This window comes from Schistocerca americana, chromosome 4, assembly GCF_021461395.2.
Source record: "Schistocerca americana isolate TAMUIC-IGC-003095 chromosome 4, iqSchAmer2.1, whole genome shotgun sequence".
In the NCBI taxonomy this organism is placed as follows: Eukaryota; Metazoa; Arthropoda; class Insecta; order Orthoptera; family Acrididae; genus Schistocerca; species Schistocerca americana.
Window position 1 is genome coordinate 135,417,056 of NC_060122.1, and position 26,766 is coordinate 135,443,821.

General features: G+C 43.3%; 1 protein-coding gene across 1 annotated transcript in view; it reads right to left on the bottom strand.

Moving 5' to 3' along the window:
- Positions 1–7,725: 7,725 nt before the first annotated feature.
- The window catches only part of LOC124612486 (tyrosine 3-monooxygenase), a 38,570-nt gene continuing 19,529 nt past the window's right edge, over positions 7,726–26,766 (bottom strand). The window contains exons 5-11 of the mRNA XM_047140720.1: positions 26,537–26,682; positions 24,919–25,102; positions 22,746–22,902; positions 22,464–22,660; positions 20,406–20,541; positions 11,478–11,834; positions 7,726–7,965 (exon numbers count right to left, since the gene is read on the bottom strand). Coding sequence (XP_046996676.1) covers positions 7,791–7,965; positions 11,478–11,834; positions 20,406–20,541; positions 22,464–22,660; positions 22,746–22,902; positions 24,919–25,102; positions 26,537–26,682 — 1,352 coding nt within the window. The 3' untranslated portion in view covers positions 7,726–7,790. The remainder of the gene's footprint in view (positions 7,966–11,477; positions 11,835–20,405; positions 20,542–22,463; positions 22,661–22,745; positions 22,903–24,918; positions 25,103–26,536; positions 26,683–26,766) is intronic.

Sequence of the window (26,766 nt, forward strand, 5' to 3'; positions counted from 1 at the left end):
AGAGAACAGAAATGAACAAATTTTAGTTTTCAGCATATACTTCATTACATGGGCAACTGGTACATAAACAAACCGAATAAGAAGAAATAAAAATTGAAGACACGGTAGTTACGGCTTTAAATCAGTTTTTGATAAACTATCCGCAACTAGTGACAGATGAATAATAGTGTCGTTCGCTCTCTATAATTTGGCCTCCATTACGAAACCGACAATTCCTTGATACCATAGAATATGTCCTGTCAACTTATCCCCTCTTTTAGACAAGCTGTGCTATAATTTCCTTTTCTCCTGCAGTTTAATTCAGTACCTGTTCTTTAGTTATACGATCTACACAGCTAATCTTCAACATTCTTCGTTAGCACCACATTTCGAAAGCGTGCATTGTCTTCGTGACAGAACTGTTCATCGTCCATGTTTCACTTGCATACAAAGCTAAACTCCACATAAATACCTTATAAAACACTACCGAACTATTTAAATTGATATTCGATGTCAACAAATTTTCTTATTCAGAAACGCTTTTCTTGCTACTGGCACTCAGCATTTTATATGCTCTCTACTTTTGCTTCTCGCTTACTGCTACCCTTTCGAGTCCTTGAAGTTCTAGGCGCTCAGTCCGGAACCGCGCGGCTGCTACGGTCGCAGATTCGAATCCTGCCTCGGGCATGGATGTGTGTGATGTCCTTAGGTAAGTTAGGTTTAAGTAGTTCTAAGTTCTAGGGGACTGATGACCACAGATGTTAAGTCCCATAGTGCTCAGAGCCATTTGAACCTTGAAGTCTTTGAGCTGCAGTTTGGTTTTTGTTCAAGTTGTAAATAATCTTGGGTCCCTGTGTTTTGCGATACCGCGAGAGTTTCAAAGAGTGTCTTTCACTTGATTGTTAAAACCTTTCTCTCGTGCTCCTGCTGGTTTGTATAGCCCCTTCTCCTCTCCTTCCCCCTTCCAGCCTTCCCTTCTTCCCTTCGTTCTGGTTTGCCAAATAAACTCTTGACAGTTGCTTCTCTTTAGAGCAAAATTTTCTTTCCTCTTTTTCTTATTTACTTTCGGAATCTATGTTTTCCACGTGCAAAATCGCAGTCGCGATTTTTGACACTCTGTCAACGTCATTTTTTAGACCCCTATTTCCTATGCCCTACTTTATTTACTGCATATTTATATTTTCTCTGTTGTCAATTAAATTCAAGAATGTCTACTGTACCATTTTCCCATTTACATCCTCTGCTACCTTCATCAATTCTTCTCTCAAAAATATCTATTCGTATTGTAGTGGATTCCTTCTTCAATCAGTCGTTGCCTAGTAGTCTCTTTAAGTTCATTGAAAAACTCTGGGTCTTAAATTATTCAGGTTCCATTGCCTTAATTTGCTACCGTTTATTGTCTCTTTTAGCGGTAAACGGCATTTCATAAGCAGATTAAAACTGGGTGCCGGACCGATACTCGAACTCGGGATCTTTGCCTTTCGCGGGTAAGTGCTCTACAAACTGAGCTTTTTTTCTGAAATTTATTACTGAAATTGTGTAATTACATTTTTTAGGAAACACTTTTAAATTAGTTTTTTGAAGTGAGTAAACAATTTCAGTTCGTTTAGTCGATAACAGAACCAGATGATAAATTATTTTAGCAAATAACACTGTTTTGGAAAACAATTACAAAATACTCGCTTTCAGTATTGTATCTGCTCTCAGAATCAGTGACTTTTGTAATGATAGCTGCAAAATGTTCCAAAAACCTTTTCAAAATTAGTGTTTAAAAATGTGATATTATTTTCCGTGTCTGTAAAAACATAACGGGAATTAAAAATTAGGTACAAACACATTTGTGATTTATGTTAAAAGAGGCATACCCTTTTTAAAAGTAATTATGAGGTTTGAACACTGTTGTTCTAGTTTGTGGACGTCCTGTGGTTTCAACAATATTTTGGACGTTCACCAGCTAAGGGCCATCGCGTTTCCGGAAAGTACAGACAATAGTGAAAAAACTACACTCTTAGGCTTTTCTGATCTGGACACCGTTTGGACAGCTATGCTTGTTCCTTTCAAAATTGTTGGAGGCACCGGCAATAGGGCCTGGTCAGCAGAATAGAATGAACCTTGATAAAAAATTGTAATTGGTCAGATTTACTTACAAAAAAAGTCACTTGTACATCAGTTCAATTCTTACCTCTTGGAACAAGCATAAACATTTTTGAATGACACTATCGTAAAAGAGGTGCTTACTCTTCAGAGTGATAAGGGTTTACTTCTCTATGGAAGGTAGACTTAACTCGCTTAGTCTTTCCTGCGACTGTGTGTTTCTTAGAAATGTGTTGATTCTTTTAACAGTCGAGAAAGATCGTTCCACTGAAGATGTAGCACACGGAATTTACTGTCAGTATCAAAGTTGATAATATACGCATTTCATCGAACCCTTAAATCAGGCCTGGTTCGTACATTAATGAAGCTAACTTACATACATTCTTTGAAGAGAACTAGGGTGAATTGTACAGTACAATGAGTTCATTTTTCAAAGCAACAAAGTCTAACAAGTAAGATCGGTCCATAAATTAGTGACAGTTTATGTGAAATATCATCAGGAAGATTTAGTTTATAATTTTTGGAGTTCTGAGAGTAAAGCAGGTGAATAAATTCCAGCTTGTTGAAAGAAGAGTACCTTTATTCTATTTATCACCGAAGTGATCAACAGTTACTTCACCACTGCATCGCCGTCCCAGTTGTCACTATTATCCAGAACACTGTCAAACCATTGCAACAGTTCTATTCTTTCTTTAACTGTGTTGACCAATCTGGACGACAAGTTCCATTAGTTGGGGCAAGTGATGGCAACTTTCTTTGAATGAATTCATATTACGCGAAAGTTCTTTCAGAAGACTTGGAAGAAAATGAATGTGCGCGCAAGTGTGCACACTGCATCAATGAATGAGTCCTTTCAAAATTTCCCTCCTCTGTTTAACTTGATCATTGTGCCGCTCATTTATATAAGATGCAACTCTGTCCTTCGCAACCATTTTAACTGCAAAAACGATTGAATATAATTTTGTGATTTCGAATGCCTGCTTCCAGTTTTTCTTGAAGAGATGCCACGGAAAACGTTTTTATAGCAAATTGCGTTTATTTCCATTCTGAGTTTTGAATTGGAACAGAAACGCAAAAGCTATCATGGTTGTAAAACGAAACACTGCACTGTATTTCAGACGATTACAAACATCTACAGCTAAAAGCAAACTCCGGAAACCTGTTTGTGAATGTGCCTAGAACACACAACACCTACGTGCGAAAGCCAGTCTAAGCGAGCTGTGCGGTGCTTTCACCGCACACCATCAGTGACGTCAAGTCCCACCCTTCCGTGTTTCCCCTCCTGCCCTCATTTCCTCGACGACGTGTGCGACGTCGCCACAGAACGCGTCCCAGTCCACGAGGCTCATCATAACCCGCTGGCGGGCAACGTTTTTTCCTGTGTTCCTCTCGAACATCTATCAAGGGGCTGAGTTCGACTCTGAGCTCGTTTGCAGCCGTGGCTCGCAGTTAGCCGTACTCATGACCAGTAATAGAGAAGAACGCACTGTCATTGTCTGTCCCTCCACAATTAATTTTCCAAAGATTTCAGAAATTGTATTCATAAAGTGAACAAATCTTGACCAGGTTGATTACCTGGGCTGGAAAGGGGACCCTCCACGGGTCTGCCATCATCTTTAAGCGATAAGAAATAGTGTTTCCGTTTGTTCCACTGCAGCTATCTGCAGACAACTGGTAGCTTTAGGAAGACGTTACAGCTGAGAGAGATTCAGCCTAATGTTGGTATTCATTCATAAACTCACTCTTGTAATCACGTCTTCCAAACAACCTGAAGAGCTATTTTAATATGCCTGGAAGGCTACATGTACAATGTATGCATTCCTATAGTCAAGAATTCACATTATGGAACCTTTACCCTTACCTCTGAATGTAGCATTTACGCTTACGGAATGCCTTTTTCTTTCACATTTATTTCTTCAACACTGATTGGTTCATACAGTGCAGGGATTTCAGTGCCCATCATAACACAGGCATTTAAACTATTTTATGTCGTTACATTCTCTTCTCATGGTCAAGTACCCTTAAGTGGCACCGAATATTTAAACAGAACGGCTTATTTCATGATACTCTTCTGTTTGGCCATCAACAGAGTCAGTCTTAATAGTGGATTTAGTTACCTACTCTTACAAATTTCATACCCCTCTTGTTCGAGACTTCAACGTCTCCTCGCCTTAAAGTTAAGCTGCTGTGTTGGTTGACGATTAAATGGAGAGTTTCTGGAAATGTTTCAGAAAAGAAAGAAACCCTAATTCGTTTTACAAGCCTCCAAGAAATTTTTTTCTTCTGCTTTGGAATCTGAAGCTACTGTCTATACGGCTTAGGTATATCGTACATAAGAAAAAAGTATACAGCCCTCTAAGATGGTAGTTACTTTCTGCTTCTCGCGAGGATACTTTTAATTTTACCACTTATGTAGACACATGGCATTGTCAAGAAAATCCACTTCTCTGACCAAATTATGGTCAGTTTACAGCACCGTAAAAAACCTATGCCAAGGCCAACCGGAAGCGAAACTTTGCAGAGTATGTTGCACCAGAAGGCAAGTGGCAGGGTAACGTAAATGCGGTGCTTCACCATCGCGTAGGTTTTCGAAGTCTAAACTTTAGATAACAAGGGAATATGTCCGCTATGCTATTGAGCTGAACTATTTATTCCTTAAAGTTATTGCGTTATTGCGTCTGAAACACTAGAACAAATATTTGAGAAAATTTAGTTTTCGTTAGAATTCGAGATAAGTACCTGCCCGAAATATATCTGGTCTAACGTTTCAGTACACGCCTACACAATGCAGGATTTACCATTAGATATCACCTGAGGCAGACCCATCAGTATAAAAGGTCTGCGAATTTTGTAAGCAATGGAAAGGCAGTAACAGCAGAATTAGTCAGCAGTGCTCACTGATTTAGAAGGTGGGCTAATCACTGGATGTCGCTTAAGCAACAAAATAAGGGATATTTCAACCCTTCTAAGGCTGCGAAACTAGACTGTTGGTGAGGTAATTGTTAAATGGAGAGGCGAAGCCATAGCTAAACCAAGACCAGGCTGACCATGTACAGACAAACAGGAACCATCGATCATTGCAGTGGTTGGCTGTAGCAAATAGCAAGAAATCAGCGGAAGGACTCAGTAACGAGTTCCAAAGGGTTACCAGCAGTCAGCTTAATGCAATGACTGTGCGTGAAGGGTTAGAAGAATGGGGTACGCTGGTGGGGCAACTCTTCAACCACCCGTTGCTGCAGTCTGCTGAGCGACGTTTGAGATGGGGCACAGAACGGCATTGGACATAAATACGGCTTTGCCCTGTGGTAATAGCCTGGAACGATTTAGATTTGGCGAATGTTTTGAGAACATTAACCTGCCATTATGTCTAGTTCCAAGAGAAGCCACGGAGGTGGTTTCCGTATCTGGGCGCTTTTTGTGGTTATGGCGTTGTGCGGTTGCTGTGCTCATGAAAACGCTAAATGAGGAAGAATATGAACACTTTCACAGCTTTTTGTACTTCGTGTAGTAGAAGAACAGTCTGGAGAGAAGATTGTATCAGCATGACGACGGAACCTGTCTAAGCAGCGTCTTTGAGGGAAAGATTTGTGGATAGTATGATTCCTGGAAAGGACTGTCTTGTTCACCGTCTCTACTTGAACCCAGAACACCACCTTTGGGACGAGTTAGGAATCCAGCGTCCAGCATCAATGACCTCTGGTTTGAGCTGTTTATTCAAACACCTCACAAAGTGTCCCGAGCAGAATTCAAGCAAAGACGAAAGGTGGGTGCATCCCATATTAATGTCCACCAATATGTTGTCCAGATGTTATTGATCCATTAATTATCAGTATTAGTAGAGGCGATATTTTGTCTGAAGTTTACGGAATTTTACTTTCTTTACATTTCAAACTATACCCCCAATTTCCCTCTCCTTCCTCGAAGCTGAAGTAGGTAACTCAGGATGTTAAGGGCAAATTTGTGCCTGGAAAGATAAGACAGTGCTGAAGTAGTTGAACTCTGTATTTTACGATTTATAAATATTTTTCTGCACTTCACATTTTAGTCTACTAAGGCGACAGTTATGTGATAATTTTTCCAATAGTTATTTTCGAATCTGCTCCACATTTGTGGGTGGGCTAATTTAATTCTATTTATTGAGTGATTGTGGCTCGGCTGAGGTATGTGTTGACAAGGCTTTAGGAAGAGACAGGTGACTAAAGAACAACGTTCGGCTTAAATATATGCATTTTATTTGCAAAGATAAATTAGGTACATACGTATCACATGGAATACTAGCAGATATTTGGACACTTAGTGCACGTAGCATAAAACAGCTCTTATAATCTAACCAGATAAGGGTATCGTAGAACTCTACACCTGCAAGTCTCAATTCTGCTTTGTTTCATGCAGTAATAGCCTCTAATTTCATTGGATAGTGTGACAGACGAAGCTACCTATATCACGTAAGCAGCATTTGACAGCTTCTTAGCTACATGCAGTGTTTAAAGGAAGAATACATTTTGTAACTTTGAAATTACATCTGTTCACTAAGGAACAAAGATATAGTGCACGTGCATTTTATAGCGTGAGTAAATATTTCATTGTTTACAGTAATTATGGTGCAATTGCCATGTGAAATAATACATACGAGAGATGGCAACGAAGTATTTGACAAGAACCAAACACTGTCATTCCATAAAATTGTTACAAAAACAGAACATTAAATTATAAACAGTAAACATTTATGTTCACACGCATAAACACACACAACTTTCACACAGTAACGCTTAACCCTCCTGGTAGATAAAGAAAGAATCGTAATTTAACTGCCTACGTTTAAGTCCAGATAATTACACTTCTCTACACAGCACACTAAAGAAGTTAGAAAGCTGGAATGATTTCGAGATCATGATTTTGGAGATAAATAGATCGAACGCACGAAGGAGGTCAAGCGCCCAAGAATAAAATAGTTCTACAGCTACAATACATAAGATGTGATACATTTATACAATTTACAAATGGATATGACGGCGAGAATGACGAGCTAATTTATTTTTTTATACAGCAGAGGAGAGACGGGCTTGCTGAATAGTCTTCTCCCCACCTCGGCGCTTCCTGGCACAGCCTTTCAGCACAGCGGGAAGGACAGCTTACGCATGAACAGATACGCGGGGTGGAGTCAGGGCCCCGCGCACAGTTGCGCGTACCTCGTCCTCCGCCGCCGATCTGCAGGCCGCACTCAGAAGCCACGCCTCGAGACTAGTACGTAGCTCACTTGGTCCCATTTCCCATCTCTTATTGCGGGGAATCCCCTTTCAGTGGCACAGAGAACGCGTTGCTAGTGGACAGCGAGCCGCGTCTCGGTAGTCACTCGCAGCGGCAGTTTGCTAACAGATGGCGGGCGCGTCGGCACGTGTGCGCTGCGGCGCCCGCACCGGACTGGCGCCACCCACAGGGGCGCTCGCCCTCCGGCACGGACGTCACACTCGCCACTCTGCGCCGCGGAGCCGCCCGCCAGCGTCGCAACTACTCGACAGAGACGCGCGCTCGACTCCCGTCTGACGGAAGCAGTCACCGGTAGCAGCCGTCTCTCCTGCACAGCTAGCGTGCGCTGGATCTGCAGCGGGCTATGAGCGGGAACTATACAATGGGTACAACGATGGGGACGATGCGGACGATGCGGACGCTAAGTACGTGGTGAAGTGCAGGGAAAACGAGGTCACGAGGAGAGTCCCTTAAGCGAAGTTGGCCTTGAGCTTGGCCAGCGCGTTGTTGAGGTGCAGCATCTCGAGGTTGAGCTGCGAGAGGCAGCCCTCCAGCCGCTCCACGGAGTCCAGCACCTCGACGCGCTGGGTGTGCGGGTTGTAGCGAACCTCGAACTTGCGGGACATGCCGCTAGCTACCCACCTCCTGCGGAACACAAAACCACACGTTAGACACCATTGCACTCAAATCTTACGGTCGTGTGTAGCTGAGGCCAAACAAGATGAAAAGGCACACGTCGGTGCTGACAACTCGTGGCAGTTAAATTCAGCGCATGGTCAACGGTAGTATCAGGGAGCCACGGTATATTAATATTTTCTTATGGCTTCCATCCCGATCAGCCTTCCGATTTGATGCCACGAACTGGTCGGAAGCAATCCAACGTGTCCTTATTGGGCGAAATAGCACCATATTGCAGAGCGATATGAAAGTGGGAAGAGCATGTAATGGGAGTTGTGGGGAAGGCGGATAGTCATCTTCGGTTCATTGGTAGAGTTTTGGGAAGATGTGGTTCATCTGTAAAGGAGACCGCTTATAAAACAATATTACGACCTATTCTTGAGTACTGCTCGAGCGTTTGGGATCCCTATCAGGTCGGATTGAGGGAGGACATAGAAGCAATTCACATGCGGGCTGCTAGATGTATTACTGGTAGGTTTGATCATTACGCGAGTGTTACGGAAATGCTTCAGGAACTCTGGTGGGAGTCTCTGGAGAAAAGGAGGCGTTCTTTTCGTGAATCGCTACTTAGGAAATTTAGAGAACCAGCATTTGAGGCTGACTGCAGTACAATTTTACTGCCGCCAACTTACATTTCGCGGAAACACACGAAGATAAGGGAGATTAGGGCTCGTATAGAGGCATATAGGCAGTCATTTTTTCCCTCGTTCTGTTTGCGAGTGGTACAGGGAGAGAAGGTGCAAGTTGTACGAGGTACCCTCCGCCACGCACCGTATGGTGGACTGTGGAGTATGTATGTAGATGTAGACGTTTAAATGAGGACACTACAGTTTAAGTTCAGAATCTAATGGCTGAGTTGCATTTAGTTACTAGCTCTCATAACTGGTTTCTTGCTGAGGAAAGAACGAGTGTGCCGAAAGGAAGTAGCCGTACTATAGCCATTTCTCTAATCCTTTTCAGCTCAGATTTAATCACCACGGTACCAATGTGTGTTCCCTTTAGTAGGAATCAGGACAAATCGTCCACGATTGCGTTTGAGGAACTTTTTAGGCGTTTGATGGGCTTTTCCTTTATATCCCTTTGTGCTTCCACTGGTTTAACACTCTTAAGCTTCTGTCTTGGTTACCTATTTATCAGTGCGTAATATACATATTCAGCTTTCAGTACGCTCGTACGATTTACTACCCCTCCCCTCTAGCCTCACAATTCTGGCAATGTTCTTTCCAGCTGTCTACGTCTGATTTCTGCCGTAAGTGATGAACTTCACCATTTAATAGCTATGGCCCGCCTGTGAAATTATAAAATCGCTATCTCACTTGCTGTGGGATATTTGTGCGGTGAAAAACGCGGTAACACCCCGTGGCAATTTTTCCACTGGTAACGTATTGGCAAGCTGGTGTCGCACGTGACTAGTGTTCTCACAGCTGTCGAGAGCTGTGTTTCCATCGAGGACTGTACAGGCGAAAGTCGCGCCGCCGCCGGCCCATTGCGCGTGGCGAAAGTGCGGGCGTAGCGCACGCAATGTCGCTCCAGGCACGCGTTACGCACTTCAGAGACGTTACGGAGTGCTGTTTTCCTCTTTGCGGGGATGGGGGCCGATTCTGTCCTCCATGGTTAGTCATCGTAAACATAGCGCCCCAATTTTTATCGACAAATACAGACCGATGTTAATTGTTCAAATGGCTCTGAGCACTATGGGACTTAACATCTGAGAACATCAGTCCCCTAGACCTTAGAACTACTTAAACCTAACTAACCTAAGGACATCACACACATCCACGCCCGAGGCAGGATTCGAACCTGCGACCGTAGCGTTCGCGGCGGTTCCAGTCTGTAGCGCCTAGAACCGCTCGGTCACTGTGGCCGGCAGACCGATTGACACGATTTCAGTTCCCAGTCGGGTAATTACACTAAGTAGTTTGTGTGTGTTACAGGCCGTTGGCTTTTAGGTAAGTTCTGCCGAATTTTTCGCATTGGTCCTCTTACCAGCTGCTTAACAAACAGCTTGGAAAGGTTTCATTTTTCGTAAACAAATTGAAGCTTCGTTTTAACTACGGAGAGTAACGAAGATGGCAGACAATACATGAACAAGTTTCACTGTCATGACGGGACAAGAGTTGTAATGCGTCACCATCACATAGCGTAGATAATGCTGCTATGCAACAGTTTAGGGCTACTACAGAAAAGTAGAATTTGGTGCGATCACCTTTTTAATGCTTAACCACTCTCCTCAGCACTAGCTTCTGCGCGGGAAATATCTCGGAACATTCAGCATTCCAATGAACGTGCCATTTACTTAGAAATTTTCACGAAATTTTGGGTTAATTTGTGACTTGGAAGTACCTTGAGGATGGTCTAATATTTTAATAAAAAAACTTTGTAGTATTGAATCCTCCTCCGAAGTGGAATGGAAGGACACTCATCCGTTTGTAAATTAAGTACCAGGGGATCAAAAAGTCAGTATAAATTTGAAAACCGAATAAATGATGGAATAATGTACATAGATACAAATTGACACGCGTGCTTGGAATGACATGGGGTTTATTACAACCAAAATTACAAAAACTCAAAAAAATGTCCGACAGATGGCGCTTCAGCTGATCAGAATAGCAATAATTAGCATAACCAAGTAAGACAAAGCAAGGACGATGTTCTTTACAGTAAATGCTCAATATTTCCACCATCATTCCTCAACAGTAGCTGTAGTCTAGGAATAATGTGAACAGCACTGTAAATCATGACCGGAGTTATGGTGAAGCATTGGCGCCGGATGTTTTCTTTCAGCATCCCTAGAGATGTCGGTCGATCACGATACACTTGCGACTTCAGGTAAGCCAATAATCGCACGGACTGAGGTCTGAGGACCTGGGAGCCCAAGCATGACTGAAGTGGCGGCTGAGCACACGATCACCAAACGACGCGTGCAAGAGATCTTTCACGCATCTAGCAATAATTCTTTTGCTTCTAATAAAACCCCATGTCATTCCAAGCATGCGTGTCAATTTTTACCTCTATCTACATTATTCCGTGGTTTATTAAGTTTCAGGATATATACTGACTTTTTGATCACCCGGTATTTTGTGGTTCGCAGTTACATAATTTTCGAGTAGAGAAATTCGCAAATAGCAGTGGCAAAACTGTACTTTATGGGAACTCTAAACTCTCGTGTGTACAGGAACATGGGAAAAAGAAATTTACTGTGCCATCATTTGGTAGTAGCAGGTCATTACACACGGAGCGCGACCTCAGACTGGGCAAGGAAATCGGCCGAGCCTTGTGGAAAGCATCTCCGTGTAATTTTTGCGGAAATCACAAAGGAGGTAAATCTGGGTGGTCGAATCGAAATGTGAACCGCTGCTATATCTAACACGAGGCCAGTGTGGCGTTACTGCGTCACCTCTTAGAATCATTTGCGAAACGAAGTGGCTAAGCGCTGTGGAGATGGCCTGTGGTGGGAGGAGGAGGAGAGTTTTACGCACCTGAACTTGTCCTTGGCATCCTCGAAGCTCTCCGCGACGTAGTAGACGGGCTGCACGTCCTGGTCCTGGTAGGGCTGGATGGCGGTCAGCGAGGGCTCGAAGGGCCGGTGCTCTGGCTTGTCGGACACGGCGTGCAGCAGCTCGCGCGTCGACGACAGCAGCCCGGCGCCGTACGCCTTCAGCTGGCCCTTCTCCTTGCACAGGCCGAACTCGACCGTGAACCAGTACACCGTCGACAGCTTCTCGATCTCCGCGTCAGACGCGCCGAGGGAAGCGAGGCCGATCTCCTGCGAGAACTGCGCGAAGCTGGGGTCCGCCAGCAGCGGCATGTGACCGATCAGCTCGTGGATGCAGTCGCTGCGGAAGAAAGAAAGCGCGTCCTCTTAGCCGAGCCGAGTGCCGTCTGTGCAGTAGTGTAGCCGTCACCAGACATTACGGTTCTGCGATGCTCTCAAGTTTACTGCGCCAGGAAAGGTAATTTGTACTTTCACGTATTTGCTCACTTGAAGTTAACAGCCCAATCCGTGTTTACTTATTTAAGAACTCTAGTTTCGCTGGTTTCTCGCAAGTTTCTCAAAGACAGGAAACTTCGTCTGTTACGTTAGGGTTTATCCGAAGTGTCATTAGGAACCACTGTTCCAACGTTTTAGAGTTGTTTTGTGTGAAGAGACCAAACTGCGAGGTCATTGGTCTCGTCGGATCAGGGAAGGAATTCGGCCGTGCCTTTTCAGAGGAACCATCCCGGCATTTGCCTGGAGCGATTTAGGGAAAAATCACGGAAAACCTAAATCAGGATGGCCGGACGCGGGATTGAACAGTCTCCCTCCCGAATGCGAGTACAGTGTGTTAACCACTGCGCCACCCCGCTCGGTAACGTTTTAGAGAATTCACGTTTAAACTGAGGCAAGAACAGGCGCAATACGCTCAAAACTCCAAGAAGAATATAATTCCAATTCTAAAGAATGGAGGTGCTGACAGGCGTGAATATTACAGAACCATCAGTTCGTTATGTCGCGAGTGCAAAATACTAACAAGAATACAGAAGAATGGAAAAAGTTGTAGAAGCCGACCTCGGGAAAGATCAGTTCGGATTGCGGAGAAAGTAGGAACAAACACAAGGCAATACTGACGCCAGACTTCCCTTAGAAGCTAGGTTAAGGAAAAGCAAACCTACGTTTATAGCATTTGTAGACTTAGAGACAGCTTCGGATAATGTTGACTGGAATACCCTCTTTGAAACTATGAAGGGGTAAAATACAGGGAACTAAAGTCTATTTACAACTTGTGAGGAAACCAGACGCCAGTTTTAATAATCGAGGGACATGAATGGCAAGCACTTAAAGTTTAGCCTGTCCCCGGCGCTATTGAATCACTACACTGAACAAGCACTGAAGGAATGTAAAAACTTTCGAGTAGGTATTTAAGTTCAGAGAGAAGAAAAGGACGGAGGTTTGCCGAAGTCATTGTAATTCTGTCACAGGCAGTTAAGGATTGAATAGCAGTTGAACTAAATGAACAGTCTTCAGTATATATAAGATGATCAAGATAAGCTAACCAAGGATAATTGAATGTGGTGGAAATAATTCGTGTGATGAGGGAATTAAATTAGGATACGAAACACTTAAAATAATAAACTAGTGTTATTTGGGCAGCAAAGTAAATGACGATGGCCGAAGTAGAGAGGATATAAAATTTAGGCTGTCACTGGAAGGAAACGCGTTTCTGAAGAGAAAATTGCTGTTATCGACTATAGACGTTTTATAAAGTCTTTTCTGAAAGTATGTAAATGGAGTGTAACCATGTACGAAAGTGAATAGTTTGCATTAGAGAATAAAAGCTTTTGAAATGCGGTGCTGAAGATAGCTGGGTAGATCCCGTAGTTAACGAGGTACTAAACACAATTTTGGAGAAAAAACTAGTGGCACAAGATGACTAAAGGAAAGTCCCATAAGATTTCACACACACATTTGAACATTTTTTTGAACAAAGCTGAATACAGTAAACATTCAGAAGAGTGTAGGTTGCAGAAGTTGTTCGGAGATTAAGAGGGTTGCACTGGATAGAGTAGCATGGAGAGCTGCATCACACCAGTTTTCGGACCGAAAACTGACATCCTTTGTTCAACCATACCAGTACTAGTTACCTGTTTGGTAAGTTACAATAACTGTTCAACAAAACCTATTTCGGCAGAAGTCACGATGAGAAGTTGCCAAGGAATGAACGGCAGTAAATCTCACCGCTTAGCAGATTAGCGTTTTAGAGACCATCCGAAATGTTAAATTGCTGTACAACGTCAAATTACGATCTCCAATGAGGACACTAGTTTTTTTAGGGAGTATGTGCCACAGTAATATCTGCACAGATCTGCGTTAGCTAAATTATGGAGTCGGGAACAAGTCTTTGGGACCAGATCACTGAAATGCAACACACTAATACAGGATACATGCCACGGCGAATGAGCCTGTTGTGATACTTTGCAAAAGCATCCTTGCAGTATACTGTATTGGGTAATTTGCACTTTGAGCTCTTAAGAGATCACTTAGATGCGCGTTTGTTTTTGGTTTTGAAGCCTGAACTTATGAGAGTGATATGAGTACCTGCAAGTGTGCGAAGTTAAACTACGCAACCTGAGAAGTGGTTGAGGGAAGAGCAGCTAGTTGCCTGTATTACTGCACTTTATAACTGAGGGGGAGGGGGAGGGGAAGGCGGAAAGAAAACTCTTCCGAGCGAGCTTCAAGGAGCGAGCAGCGGGGCGCAGTCCAGCGTGGCGGGCTGCAACAACACGGCGCGCCGGGCCAGCCGGCTGCCGGCTGCCCGCCGTGATTGCATTAGCGCGCCCGTAATGGATCCCTCCTCATCTAGCGCCCCACTGACGGCCAATTAACCCCGGGCTTTTAGCGATGTCATTCCAGTCGCTGCTTCCACGTAATTCGATTGCATGCGGCGTGATGATGTTCCTGTCACGGGAGAACAGTTCAGAAAGGAGGGCGGAACGGAACAATCTCCAGAGGATGAAGCGAAACTGCTACTCTGCTGTGTGGCGCGAAGCCACATTGCTGCAGTCTTCGCAGCTGAAAGCCCTGTGTGAAATAGGAGTGGAAGCAGTTTTGTGTGTGTGCCGACTTCCTCTTTGGGAAAGTTACGGGCCTTGTTTAAACAATTTGGACGCCAAAAATGCTTCAGATAAAATTGTTGGTGCCTTACTACTTAGAACTTTAATACTCTTTGCGCTGAAATTCGTTTATTATTCCTGAAAACCTAAACCATATTCAGTGCGTTTGCTACTAATTCATGCAGATACATATTTGAGGAAATGCTTGTTCCCTCTACACACATTTGTGTTTGAGCGGGAGGCATTTCTTCTGGAGCTATCACTGAAACATTTGACATTTCATTGCTAATATTTGTTTATTCGGTATTAAGCCGTGGTCCAAGGTATTCTTTGACTAACATCTTCCACTGCCCGGGATTTCAGGAACTTTAACGACATAGCAGTTGGTATCAACAAACCTCAGAAAACCTAGCTGTTTATATGTATCCACCCAACAGTCGGTTCGTGATATCAGACCGCTGCCTACCACCGCGGAATAGCACCCAACTATGCTACAGAACTTGTAGTGAGGAAGAGTTGGCGCGTTTGTTTTATTTAACACTAAGGCTATGTCTAATTTCAGTCTTCTATTACAGACTTCCAGTTTTTACGACCTCGCTGCATCCTAGCGTAGTAATGATTAGATCTTGATGAAACCGCAGTATCAGAATGTGTGGTTCCCCGGTCCCAGTGCATGTTCTGCTACTGCCGATTTATCCGCATTGCCCAGGCGCCAATTGCTCTTTTTTTTTACGGCGAGTGTTGACGCTTATTTTCGTAGTTACGCACATTTCACCGTAAGTGCAAATGATTTTGTGTAGTCCTGCTGCGGCAACTGGTGGGCGTTGGTCCTTTGTAGCGTCCAAATATTAGCACATTGGAACTAAGAGACAAAATTAGTTTCTGACACTGGTTTTACCAAGATCTAATCGTTAGCACATTGGGATGTAAAGGCCATAGAAATTCAAAAGCTCAAGAAACAACTTTCAATTCTTTGCTATTTGAGTAGACAGATTGTGGGCCTTGGTTATAGAATAGTGCCAACTATTCCACACTAGAAGCTAAAAACCAAGAAACGTCGGTGCAACTCCCAAACTTAGGCAACGATGTAATGACGTCACGAACTGATCGTCGTATGAAACAGTTCGGCTTGCTGAGCTTATTTGAGACTAGCTGCTTCCAGAGTCGCTTACACCTGATGTCTCCGGCACTGGAAGATTAAACAGAAGTATGCTGTGGAACATGGCCTGATGCCCATAAAATACCTCAGTAATGAAGCTTACATCGTTTGAATGACAGAAGATACTGCTTATTTGATGAGAAACTAAGAGGTACAGAAATCGATATCGTTCTTACGACAGTGATTGACGTTCAGGCATTTGTGAAGGAGCTAAACTTTTGGTGTATATTACATAAAGTACGACACGAAAAGTAACTAGAAGTGGACACCGAAAACATTTACGACGATTTTTAACTTTCATTCGTGATTGGAACGAAACGACTCTTCAGACTTTTTGTAGAAACAGAAGTGCACAAGATGTCCTATACGCTCTGACTCGGTATTATCATTACATTCTCAGTTTTTATCTGGATGGAGTTTCCTCTGATTCTGCAAACAGATGCAGAACCACAGAAAAATCTGTAAAGACTCGTCCGTTTGCGTCATACTATTTGACTTCTCAGATGCAAAAATAATTTCACTAGACTATGGTAGGCAAGTCACAATGATACCTAAGTTTTCCTCAAGGGCACGAAAATTATTTCTCCAATTGCGAATGCATTTTTTTTCCATTCCAGAACGGAATGTATTGCAGCAAACGTTTTTCCGTTATGTTCTTACACTAGCTCGACACGTTAAATGTTGTGTTCGTTTTATTGACTAGTGCGTAAAACTGCAGGTATGAAGTTTTCTGGACATAAATCAGTTCGTGTCCTGTGATAGCTGAATTAATTCTCAAAAGACTTCTACGTCAGAAATTTTTGCCCGAAGGAATTTCAGCGTTGAAGAGCTGAAAGAGTAAAAGAAGGAAAATACGGCGCATTCTCTTTGAGAATCTTACTAGCCTCTGATCGGGCAATTTTTCTGATCGGCCTCCGAGGGACGGCTTGCGTGGGTCGTTAATTGAGAGTAGCGGCTCAGGTTGAGCCGCAGCCCGGCTCTTTCTTTTGTTCGTCCCTGGGGAGCTGTGCGGGGCGGGGGCAAGCCTTCGCCCTCCACCAGTTCCGCGCCCAACTCCCGCTCTCTGTTACTTTGGGCGATACTCCCAGCTGGAAGAGAAATGCCCTAATTCCTTTCTGTGAGCCCACTGATTCGATTTGTATTAGCTTTTTAGGTTTGACACAAAAATGAATTTTTTTTAGGCAGACGGTCCGAAAACTTATGGTGTGGTGCAGTGTGCGCCTATGCGTACTGAGTTCGTTGGTGTTTCCACATACGTGTTGGTCAATTTCGAACACGACATTAAGTTCTCTCACCTTCGTCATTACGTAATAAACATTTCTAAGGGGAGTGCACTGTTCTTCTCTGCAACTCCCACAGACTGCGGAGAGAAACAAGATTAAAAGCAGATATTAAGGGGGATACTCAGTATCGAGCAACCTGTACAGTTTTAGTGCAGAACAAACAACCTACAACTCTTCTTGACCGATCGAGTCACTGCAAGATTACTGCATGTCAGCAACACTCATTGGAGCTGGAGTTGAAGTTTCCTGCTTCTGGGCTAAAGCAGCCTAGCTAATGTTTTTGCATATTTGTTTTCGGTTTTAAAACTTAAAGTTGTCTTATTCTCACAGCATTTATATTCTTTATTCCTTTTTATTTGTAACTAAAGTTTCGGGGAAAAAATGTCAAGATTTAATGGAACACTGTTCGAGGTCAGATAAAAAGGCATCACTTTAATGTCTCACGTTGGCTTAAAGTTACAGAAGTTAAAAAGATTTAATCTCTTCAGCAGCCTAAGTCATTAGCTTCTGGGACAAGTAGAAGGTACGAGGTGCATGTGCTAAAAATGCATTCATTAGAAATCCTGCACATTAGTTTCCTTTGAAAGTGCACGGTTCATGTTTATATCAACTGCCTATATTTTAATTGCAGCCGTACGTTTCAACCAATGACTAGTGCGTGCATGGAAGCACTTTTTAGCCCTCACAAGGACGCAACAAAGCAATGGGTAGGCTGTAAATCTGCAATCGCAGCTGGTTTTAGGAATTAGTTTGGAGATTTGAAACCTCTTACAGACCCGATAAAACATTGCTGTTTGAGGATTCTGACAACGTAATTACTTTTATTTTACGTTACAGCCAAGCGTAATCGAAGGAGAATCTCTTGTAATAAGAAAACCAAACGCAAATTACGTCTAATACTTTAAATTGAGATCATTCCTCCCCCCCCCCCCCCCCCCGCTCACATTTTTCCAACTTAACGTCACTCCAAGTGGCAGTTTCCAGGGTTGATTATGTGATGGGAGAGAGTATCTAAACGACGCTCAGGTCATTTCCGTAATGGAGTATTTCGAAATCGACATCTTTACATTTGCAGGGACGGCGTTCTAGTATACGTCTACCACAATAAGAAATAGTTGCTGACAGTTTATCAAAGGAAACACTATCTTCACGGAGCTTCCATTTTGTTGCATTTCTCTGAAAGTTTTCAGTCTGTCTTATTACAGAAGGATTTAGCTTACGTTATTGTATTATTTGGTTAACGGAGTATTTTTTTAACGCTAACGAATTTCATATTTCGTTAGTGCTATAAAGGAAGCGTGTTCTGTCTAACTCTTGGCAGGTGTTCGGCTGATGTGTTGTGTTGTGACAGGGATTTCCAGTCGATGGCGTGTTTTCTTCGAAAGGAGACTTCCCGACATCACCACCATTCGCTTATCACAGTCGTTACTGGACCGTCCACCGGTCTTTAGTTAACTGAATTCTCTGAACTCAGTCCATTTTAATTTGTTTATCGTGTTTCCCGTCTTCTAGATAGTACATCTTACGGTAGATGTACAGTCCAGACGTTCAATTTTTTGTTTTCCTTTTCAGCGTAAAATCGCCATTTCGAATTTATTACACTTATTTGCTTCCCTGGTCTTATTTTATGCTGTGTGAATAGCGTTGCTTTGAATAATAGTTCTCACCCGTATGAACACCGTAACTGGCACATTGAGTTATTAATGACTGTCTGGAAAGTTTAGTATGAAGCTATCGCAGGAATACTTACTGTGGCATGGACAGTTCTTCAAAATATAAGCGCTACTTTTTCATGCTGAAGCTTCCTTTGATTATCATGGCACATCGGTTTCACGTGTGAACATCTACATCCAACAAATGGGGTACTTCTACATTTAAAATTTGTACTCCTGATGTTGCTTACGAAGGACGGAGGAGGAATTAGGGAAGTCAATTTTTCTTTGCACTAAGTAGAAAGAAGTGACACTGATGTCAGCCCAAATACGATTAAATGTTGCAGAAACAAGTTTTTTGTAACAGTTTCACACTAACTCTTGCATGAACCAGTTACGTTTCTATCATGACACCATCATGGTATTACAACTTATAAAGAACAGCCCAACACATATTTCTCTAACTCCAGAGCAGAAGCATGCTTCTTGAGACAGCCTTTTTCTTTTGCTCAGGTTGATATCTTTCCGAAGAGAAAGAATTGTTGTGGTGACCAAAGCTGTTAAACTATCCGTTATTTAAACGGAGCTTCAGCTGACAATTCTACTGTTCAGTACTTGGGAAGCTACGCACCAGTTGTCAAACGTGTGATTTTCACCACTGCATGCTTCGGGGCTGCGTTATTATAAAGTGCTTAAACTTCCATGCCATTAGGCATCGTAACTGGAAACCGAGAAGCAGACATGCGTTGTTGAACATGAAACTCCTCTTACGACGTCTTGTGTTTGAGTGTTCTACTCCAGCTCGGCTTGAAACTGCAAGGTTTTTACTTTTGGCGGTGCATTTTAGGCATAGAAGTTTTAAGCAGATGATAATTAGATGACAGTCCCGAAACATGTTGTGGTCAGAGTTTCACACCTGAAAAGTGTGGCATAACTTCAGTACTGAGTCATGAGTGTTTTACGATAGCTTTAACAGAATTCCCAGTTCTCGAGAAGGCACACACACGAGACTAAGAAAGTTTCTCCTCAATCTATTTACTGTGGCACTGAAGATGAGCAAGAAAGCACTCCGTCTTCAGTTCACAGGTGGCCCATCGGGACCATCCGACCGCCTTGTCATCTTGGGCTGAGGAGGCGGATAGGAGGGGCGTGTGGTCAGCACACCACTCTCCCGGTCGTTATAGTGGTTGTCTTTGACAGGAGCCGCTACTATTCGGTCGAATAGCTCCTCAATTGGCATCACGAGGCAGAGTGCACCCCGAAAAAATGGTAACTGCGCATGATGTCCCGGATGGTAATCGATCCAAGAGCCGGCCACGCCCAACAGCGCTTAACTTTGGTGATCTGACGAACCAGTGTATCCACAGGGGCATGGCCGTTGCCGAAGATGTGTAAGACGGGAACAAGTTATTCGTAGAAACTAATAGAAAGAAGTCGCGCTGTAAATTTTGGTAACGTTTAAACTGTCTTAGCAGTTTAGTGTGTGATAGTTTTTGAATTAAATTTATGAAAATCACATTCCACACACGAGTTAATTGGCAACATAGAAATTTAAGAGTGGCTGACGATTTACGGTTGTAACCAAGCTAGCTACTGCAAGCGAGCTAAAGGTCCCTGTCTGAAATGAAGCAATGGGGCATTGCTGTTAATCTTTACGAAGTGTGTGTTGCTAGGCAGACGAGAGGCACAAACACTAAGCAGAGGCAGATGCGAGATACTCACGGTTCAGGAGTGTGCGTGGGCGACGAAGTGTGCCTGACGTACTGCGTGCTCTGGAAGATGCGGAACGCCAGACTGGCCAGGAAGTCGCGCGCCGTCAGGAGCCCGGCGGCGGGTCGCAGCCGGAAGCCCGTGTGCTCTGCGGGCAGGCGAGCAGGCCGGCTAATGGCGAGCGACTCGGCGGGCAATGGCAGGGAGGTCCAGGTGTAGGATAAACAACAGTGGAAGGGTATGTGATCAATGGAAGTGAGGGATCATTACAAGAGCTTTTAAATAGAATGAAGTAATTACAAGAAAGTGCACTGAGAGTACAGCAAAAGAGCAGTATTCATTAAAATCTTAGTATCAAAGCTAGGCTTTGTGGAGTATGTTTAAGAGAATACCCGTTTGCACTATTATATGGAATTCAGTCGTGGACTGTGGGAAAACCGAAATGAGAATCGAAGCGTTTGAGATGTGGTGCTGTAAGAGGATACTGGAAAGCTGGTGAATTGATATGAAATGCAGAGCTTCTCCGCAGAATCGTCGGCGAAAGGAAACAAGAAGGTACAGGTCGATAGCGAGTATGATAGAACACCATAGATCAACTTCCATTGTGCTGTAGGGAGCGTAAGAGGGCAGGAAACAGGTAAACAAAATAGATTCATTTATCTAGGCTTTTGGTGTAAGTTATTTTGAGGTAAACAAGTTTATACTGCAGGGGAAATCGTGGGGTGTCATGTGCAGATGTAAGTCTGAAGTCTGTAAATAGTGGAAGTTTTAATTTTAAACTTGTACATAATCTGACTTCTTAACCGAGGATCACTGAAATGGATAATTTACTTTAATTTTTGACAATGCTTGGTTGTAATAGCCAAGAAACTAGCAAATGTCTGAATGATGCATTTAATGAAATGCAGATGCAAGTATTAAACCCGTAAATATTAGAAGTTTAATTCATGTACACAATTTTACTGTTTATTGACCGAGGATCAGTAAAATTAATGATACTCAAGTTTTTCTAATTACATTTTTGTAATGTGTATCTGACGTGTTCCACACCCAGGAGGATTCCTGCTTTTATAGGTCTATGGAATGAATAATTAATCTAATCTAATGAAATCAGTCATAAGACTGATGACTGAATAAACTTTGCTCTAGGATTTTTGATAGGACTGTAACACATTGACATTTTATTGAAAAAATAGTTTAAGAATAGTTCGTTCGAACTGCCACTGCGTATTTTACTTAGTTCTTTCAACGTTTTACATTCATCGTCAGGTGATACGTTTGTTGAAGGTAACTTCACATGTGTCGGACAGTCAAACTACAAAAAATGAAGGTCGTGGTAAATAGAGACTTCATTCTAGTTCTTATCTAATTATATTTGCTGCTCTTCCCGCTCGGGTTTTGAAGACTGACTGCTGTGGGAGTTTTCATAAAGGAAAACTGTATTTGTTTCACATCCAGTCCAAGTCCACGACCGATGTTACTAACTAATTTTGTTGACATTTCGAAACTCTGCAGAAGTGAATTTACAAAAATTAACAGTAGCTGCAATAAAACATTGTATTACCGAGGTTCCTGTGTAGACAGAAATGCTGCGTATGGGTTTGTGACTCCACTCACAGACAGCAACACAGCCGGTCTGTTAGCTAATGACAATATTAACCAAACCATTTATGAACGTTCATTGTTTTATTAACTTTACTGAAAGCTTCTATAAAGTTAGCTTACGTTAAGTTAAAGCCAGTTATCTTTATTCTGAGACTAGTAGCTTTTTACTCCCTAACACTTTTGAACCTAAATTTTACATTTTTTTTAGAGGCATTTTCGTCTTGCCACGTGAAAGTCTCCTTGAATATGAATTGTGAAATAACTAGACTAAGTGAATGTTGTGCTTTAGAGTCTTGCTGAAACCTGTCTTGCATACCGTTTGGAAACTAGTGTGATTAAGAAACTACATCGCCTAGGCTTGCCATTTCAGAAATACTTAGCGGTCGTGAAAGATTTTAATATTGATTTCTCTAAGCGTTATTGCGAGAAGCGTAGGCTGCACCGACGCACGAGTGCTGTACTCACTGCTCATGAAGTTGGACATCTCCTCGAGCTGTGGGATGCGCTCCTCGGTGAAGATGCCGGCCTGCTGCAGCAGCTTGAAGACGCGTCGGTACTCGACGCACGCGTACTTTGGCAGCAGCTCGATGGTGGCGCGGAACACCTGCTTCCACGTGGCCGTCTCCTCGGGCGTGTACTCGATGCGGGGGATCGGGTCTCCGCTGTGGACGAGAACCAGTGTCTCAGACAGTTACACGCGGCAGGAGCGCGGCAAGGCAGAAAAGCTATCTGGGGTGTGGTACTCACTACTTGTAGGCGAACGCGATGTTGGCTATCATCTTCCTGCGCTCGCGGTACACCTTATCGGCGAAGCCCGGGTGGTTCATGTCCAGCTCTGGCTCGTACTTTGTCATCAGGTGGTTGCAGTTGTCCAGGTCGCTGGCGTGGCGCGGAAACCACGGATCTGTGGAACAAGCACACATCCGTTGTCAATACCGTCACGCCGCTTTCAACAAGCCAAGACGATTATATATAAAATGCAAATTTCACAGCAAGCGGCCAAACTTCCTGAAGACACACAACTTTTTCTTTGATGTAAAAACACCAGCCTTTAACCTGCGTCGTTTATGCGCAGTCATTTTTTCCGTGGTGGCTGTTTCGTTTAGAAGTACCATTTTTTGACAAACAATTTGTGGCATTATTGAAATTGCGTAATTACAACTTTTGTTTCCGTGAGTTAGTGCCTGTAACCAATTTTGGCAGCAGCCGTTCCTTTATATCTAAATACCTTCAGATTTATTTCATTAGTGAATGCTAACAGGAAATTTTTTCGAGGTAACTGAATTAGTTTCTGCGTCACTGAAATGTCTCGCAGCGTTGAGAAACCCGAAAAAAATCTATCAACCGCAGAACTGTATCACGCGACCCAAACATTTAGCTCTGCATCACTAGACAGGACGGTTCTGAGAAGCATACTCGAAATGTGCAGTCTATGTTTCGTCGTCTACGCAGTCATGTACGGTTACAGCCGTGCTAAGATAAAATTTTTTGCTGTCTTGTCACAGTTGATGCGTACGTAACGAAATTTTACTGGCGCCAAATTTTTGTTTTCAACTAAGACGTATCTCTAACTTGTGATTACAGTACTTTGCCTACGCTGTTTACAATCTCGATCCAGGAGGATGAATTGCTTGAAATAAAGGCGTGTTTCAAAGATAAGCTAACACGTGTGTCTGCTTACCCAAGATAAAGTTTTCTAGGTGCCGTAGGTGCCTTTTAGCGCACAGTAAGTTCATCGAAAGTGGTTGCACAGTGGCTAGCGTCGCGACATCAGTTGTGCTTCCTGTATTCAAAACCCGATTACTGTTTATTTTTTAATATCTTGTACCTACGTTCGTAGAGGGTAAATAGAACGTTTTTTTCAAGTTTGGGGAGTCAAGGGTATTATATTAATTATAAAATTACAAATGTTTCACAATAACTGGCTTATGTTTATTACGTATGTGGTATGATTTGTCAAGGTTTACAGTCTTTAAATCCTTATTCTTACATTTCGTTCTTACGCCAGTTCTTGTATTAACTTTTTATATTTCGTTCTTATGTATATTATTCAGGAAGATTTGCTGTATTGCTGGATGATGCCAATCGTTGCTACGTTCTGGACAGAAATTCTGAACACAACGACACTGCTCGAAGCCAGGTTTATCAGACCACCTTTCTTTTGGATCTCTCTGGGAAGAAACATCGTTGATAGTGCCGAAGACTTCACGCTGGGCACCAATTTCGCGACAGACCGCGAATAGATGATTATATTTGTGGAAACTGTATGTTGTGACGAAACTGCAGGAATTTCACCGCAAATCATTTCAAAAAATTCTCATTCATTACTTTAATTCATTCAGGGGCAATTAGACAAATAAGAACGTTATTTTAATACTCACCGCAAAATATTTGTGCAATAAAATACGGACCTCGGTAGATAAACGAGAAACTGAAGAACATTAATCTTATTTCGAACACTGGCCACAAGACTGGGCAACCGGTACGCTAGCCCCTGCACCGCTACTTCGGTTGGCGTGTTTTCTCGCTAGCAGGCACAAATTACCTCGAAAACTGTCGTTTTCGCAAAAAACTGTGGGGTAGCTTATTGGTACAAATGCCCCTGAGCACTAAGACTTAACATCTGAGGTCATCAGTCCCCTAGAACGTAGAACTACTTAAACCTTAGTAACCTAATGACATCACACATCCATGCCCGAAGCATGATTCGAACTTGCAACGTAGCGGTCGCGTGGTTCCAGACTGAAGCGCCTAGAACCGCTCGGCCGGTAGCTTATTTTGATCCTTCCTCCACTGAGCGCAGGTTCTGGGGAATCGGGCTGGGACACTTGTGTTCTCCTTCCGAGCACGGATGTGTGTGATATATATCTCAGTTGCCGAGCTGTACAGGAGGTGAGTGAAATACCGGGGGCAGACTCACCCTTGATGCTGACGCTGTTGTCTGCCATGAGCGTGACGGCGGAGAGGGCAGCGCTCTGGCGCAGCGAGCGAAGCAGCAGGAGCAGCGCCTGGCGGGTCATCGACACGCGCACCAGCACGTCCAGGCTGCCGCTCTCTTGCCGCGACTCGCGCGTCTCCAGGTGGCACACCTGGCCCTTGAAGTTCTGCCGGGTAAGACACGAGGCGGTCAGTAAGTGACACTTGTCAACAGGCTTAAAATTTAGAGAAATTTTACTCACTAATTATCTGATTTTGCACGACTCTTTAGCAACAGTTTCGGGCAAAAATTTTGAAGAAAGCCAGGAAGGTCGTAAACTTCATACACATGTGGAAAACGTGTAATTTATTCTCGCGAAATTTTAAATTAACACTACACAATACTGTCTTACTTGAGGATTGCGAGATGACCGTACCAATATATTAAAATTCTTTGCCCCAAATACAAATCTCTGGCAATAGTAGCAAGCTACACTCTGTCTAGCAATTAATTCCAGCTAAAACTGTAGCTGTTTGTACTGTTATGAAAATATTCGTGGTGAGTGACGGGAAGCACTTTTCTTTCTGAATGTAACAAATTTCAGAGTGACTCCAATTGAACCCGAGGTTAAAATACCTAGCTGGAACTCTAGAGGACCGAGGTATAACTACACGTCCTCCAATCACTTGAGCATAGTTCAACAAACTCATGCCCAATCGCTTCACTGCAGTTTTCTCCAAATGAGGTAGGCCTCACGTTCTGCTGACATTCAGGTCCTCTTCCCAATGTAGTTAGCGTTACAGTCAACGTATCAACGAGACCGATCAACAAGGCAACGGGCCCGCTGGTTAAACGCGTAACACGTTTGCAAACGAAAACAGACATTCTAGCCTCTGTCCGACATTCTCTGGTTCCGGTTTTATCTGCTGACCAAGTTCTAGGAATCGTTTCCATCACGTAGCAGGATCTCATGAAACCATGTTGAAGCAGAAAAATTTCTATCATCTATTAACTGACGTGCAGATGAATGCAATTGCACGACTGCTTACACGTCTAAGTAACCATTTACTTGGTAATTCTTAGATTTACAACGCACCACTGATTCAGCAATTAACTACAACGAAGACAAATGCAGCTTAGTTATCTGGCTAAGGACCCGAAACAAAACAAAACTCATTCAATGACTGAATATCAATCTTCGTATGCTGCAGACACTTTCTGACCGAAATGAAATGAGTTTATAATGAAGCTCCCTGTTATTGTAATAACGGTAGATAAAGTGCTAAGTAATTAATGGCAGATCACAAGACAGGTGGGCTATGAGAGGGTTACGGCCGCGACACGTAACTAATGCAGAACGCCTTCAGCCGGGAGTGGAGAAAGGTCACCTGCCAACGAATCAAACGTTTTTCACCACTATTTTGACTGTTCCGCTCTCCTCTGTCACCGGGCTATTCGAAGAGTTAAGCGCGCTTTGTCATCCTAAAGAACTTAATTATAACCGTCTATTGGCAGATGTTCATGAACCTGAGTTTTATGTAATTTCTGAACCGTTCTCAGATGATTTACGAAAAAAATCCACAAGTATTGCCTTAGTTTAATCGCTCTGGGACAGACTTACCTCTATGGTCTTGAGGATCCTGGCGAGAGAACCGAGCCCCTCGCGCATGCGCAGCACGAGCGCTGCCTTCTGGATGGCCTGCTCGGCTTCTGCACTCTCGCTGGCCGCGTTGGCGAGCAGCACCTCTTCCTCTGTCATCTCCGCATCTGCACCACACCAGGCAAACGTCACGCTTCAGCTCCTCGAGTAAGTGTGGTTACGGTTAGCTCAAACTGAACTACAGCTGTTAT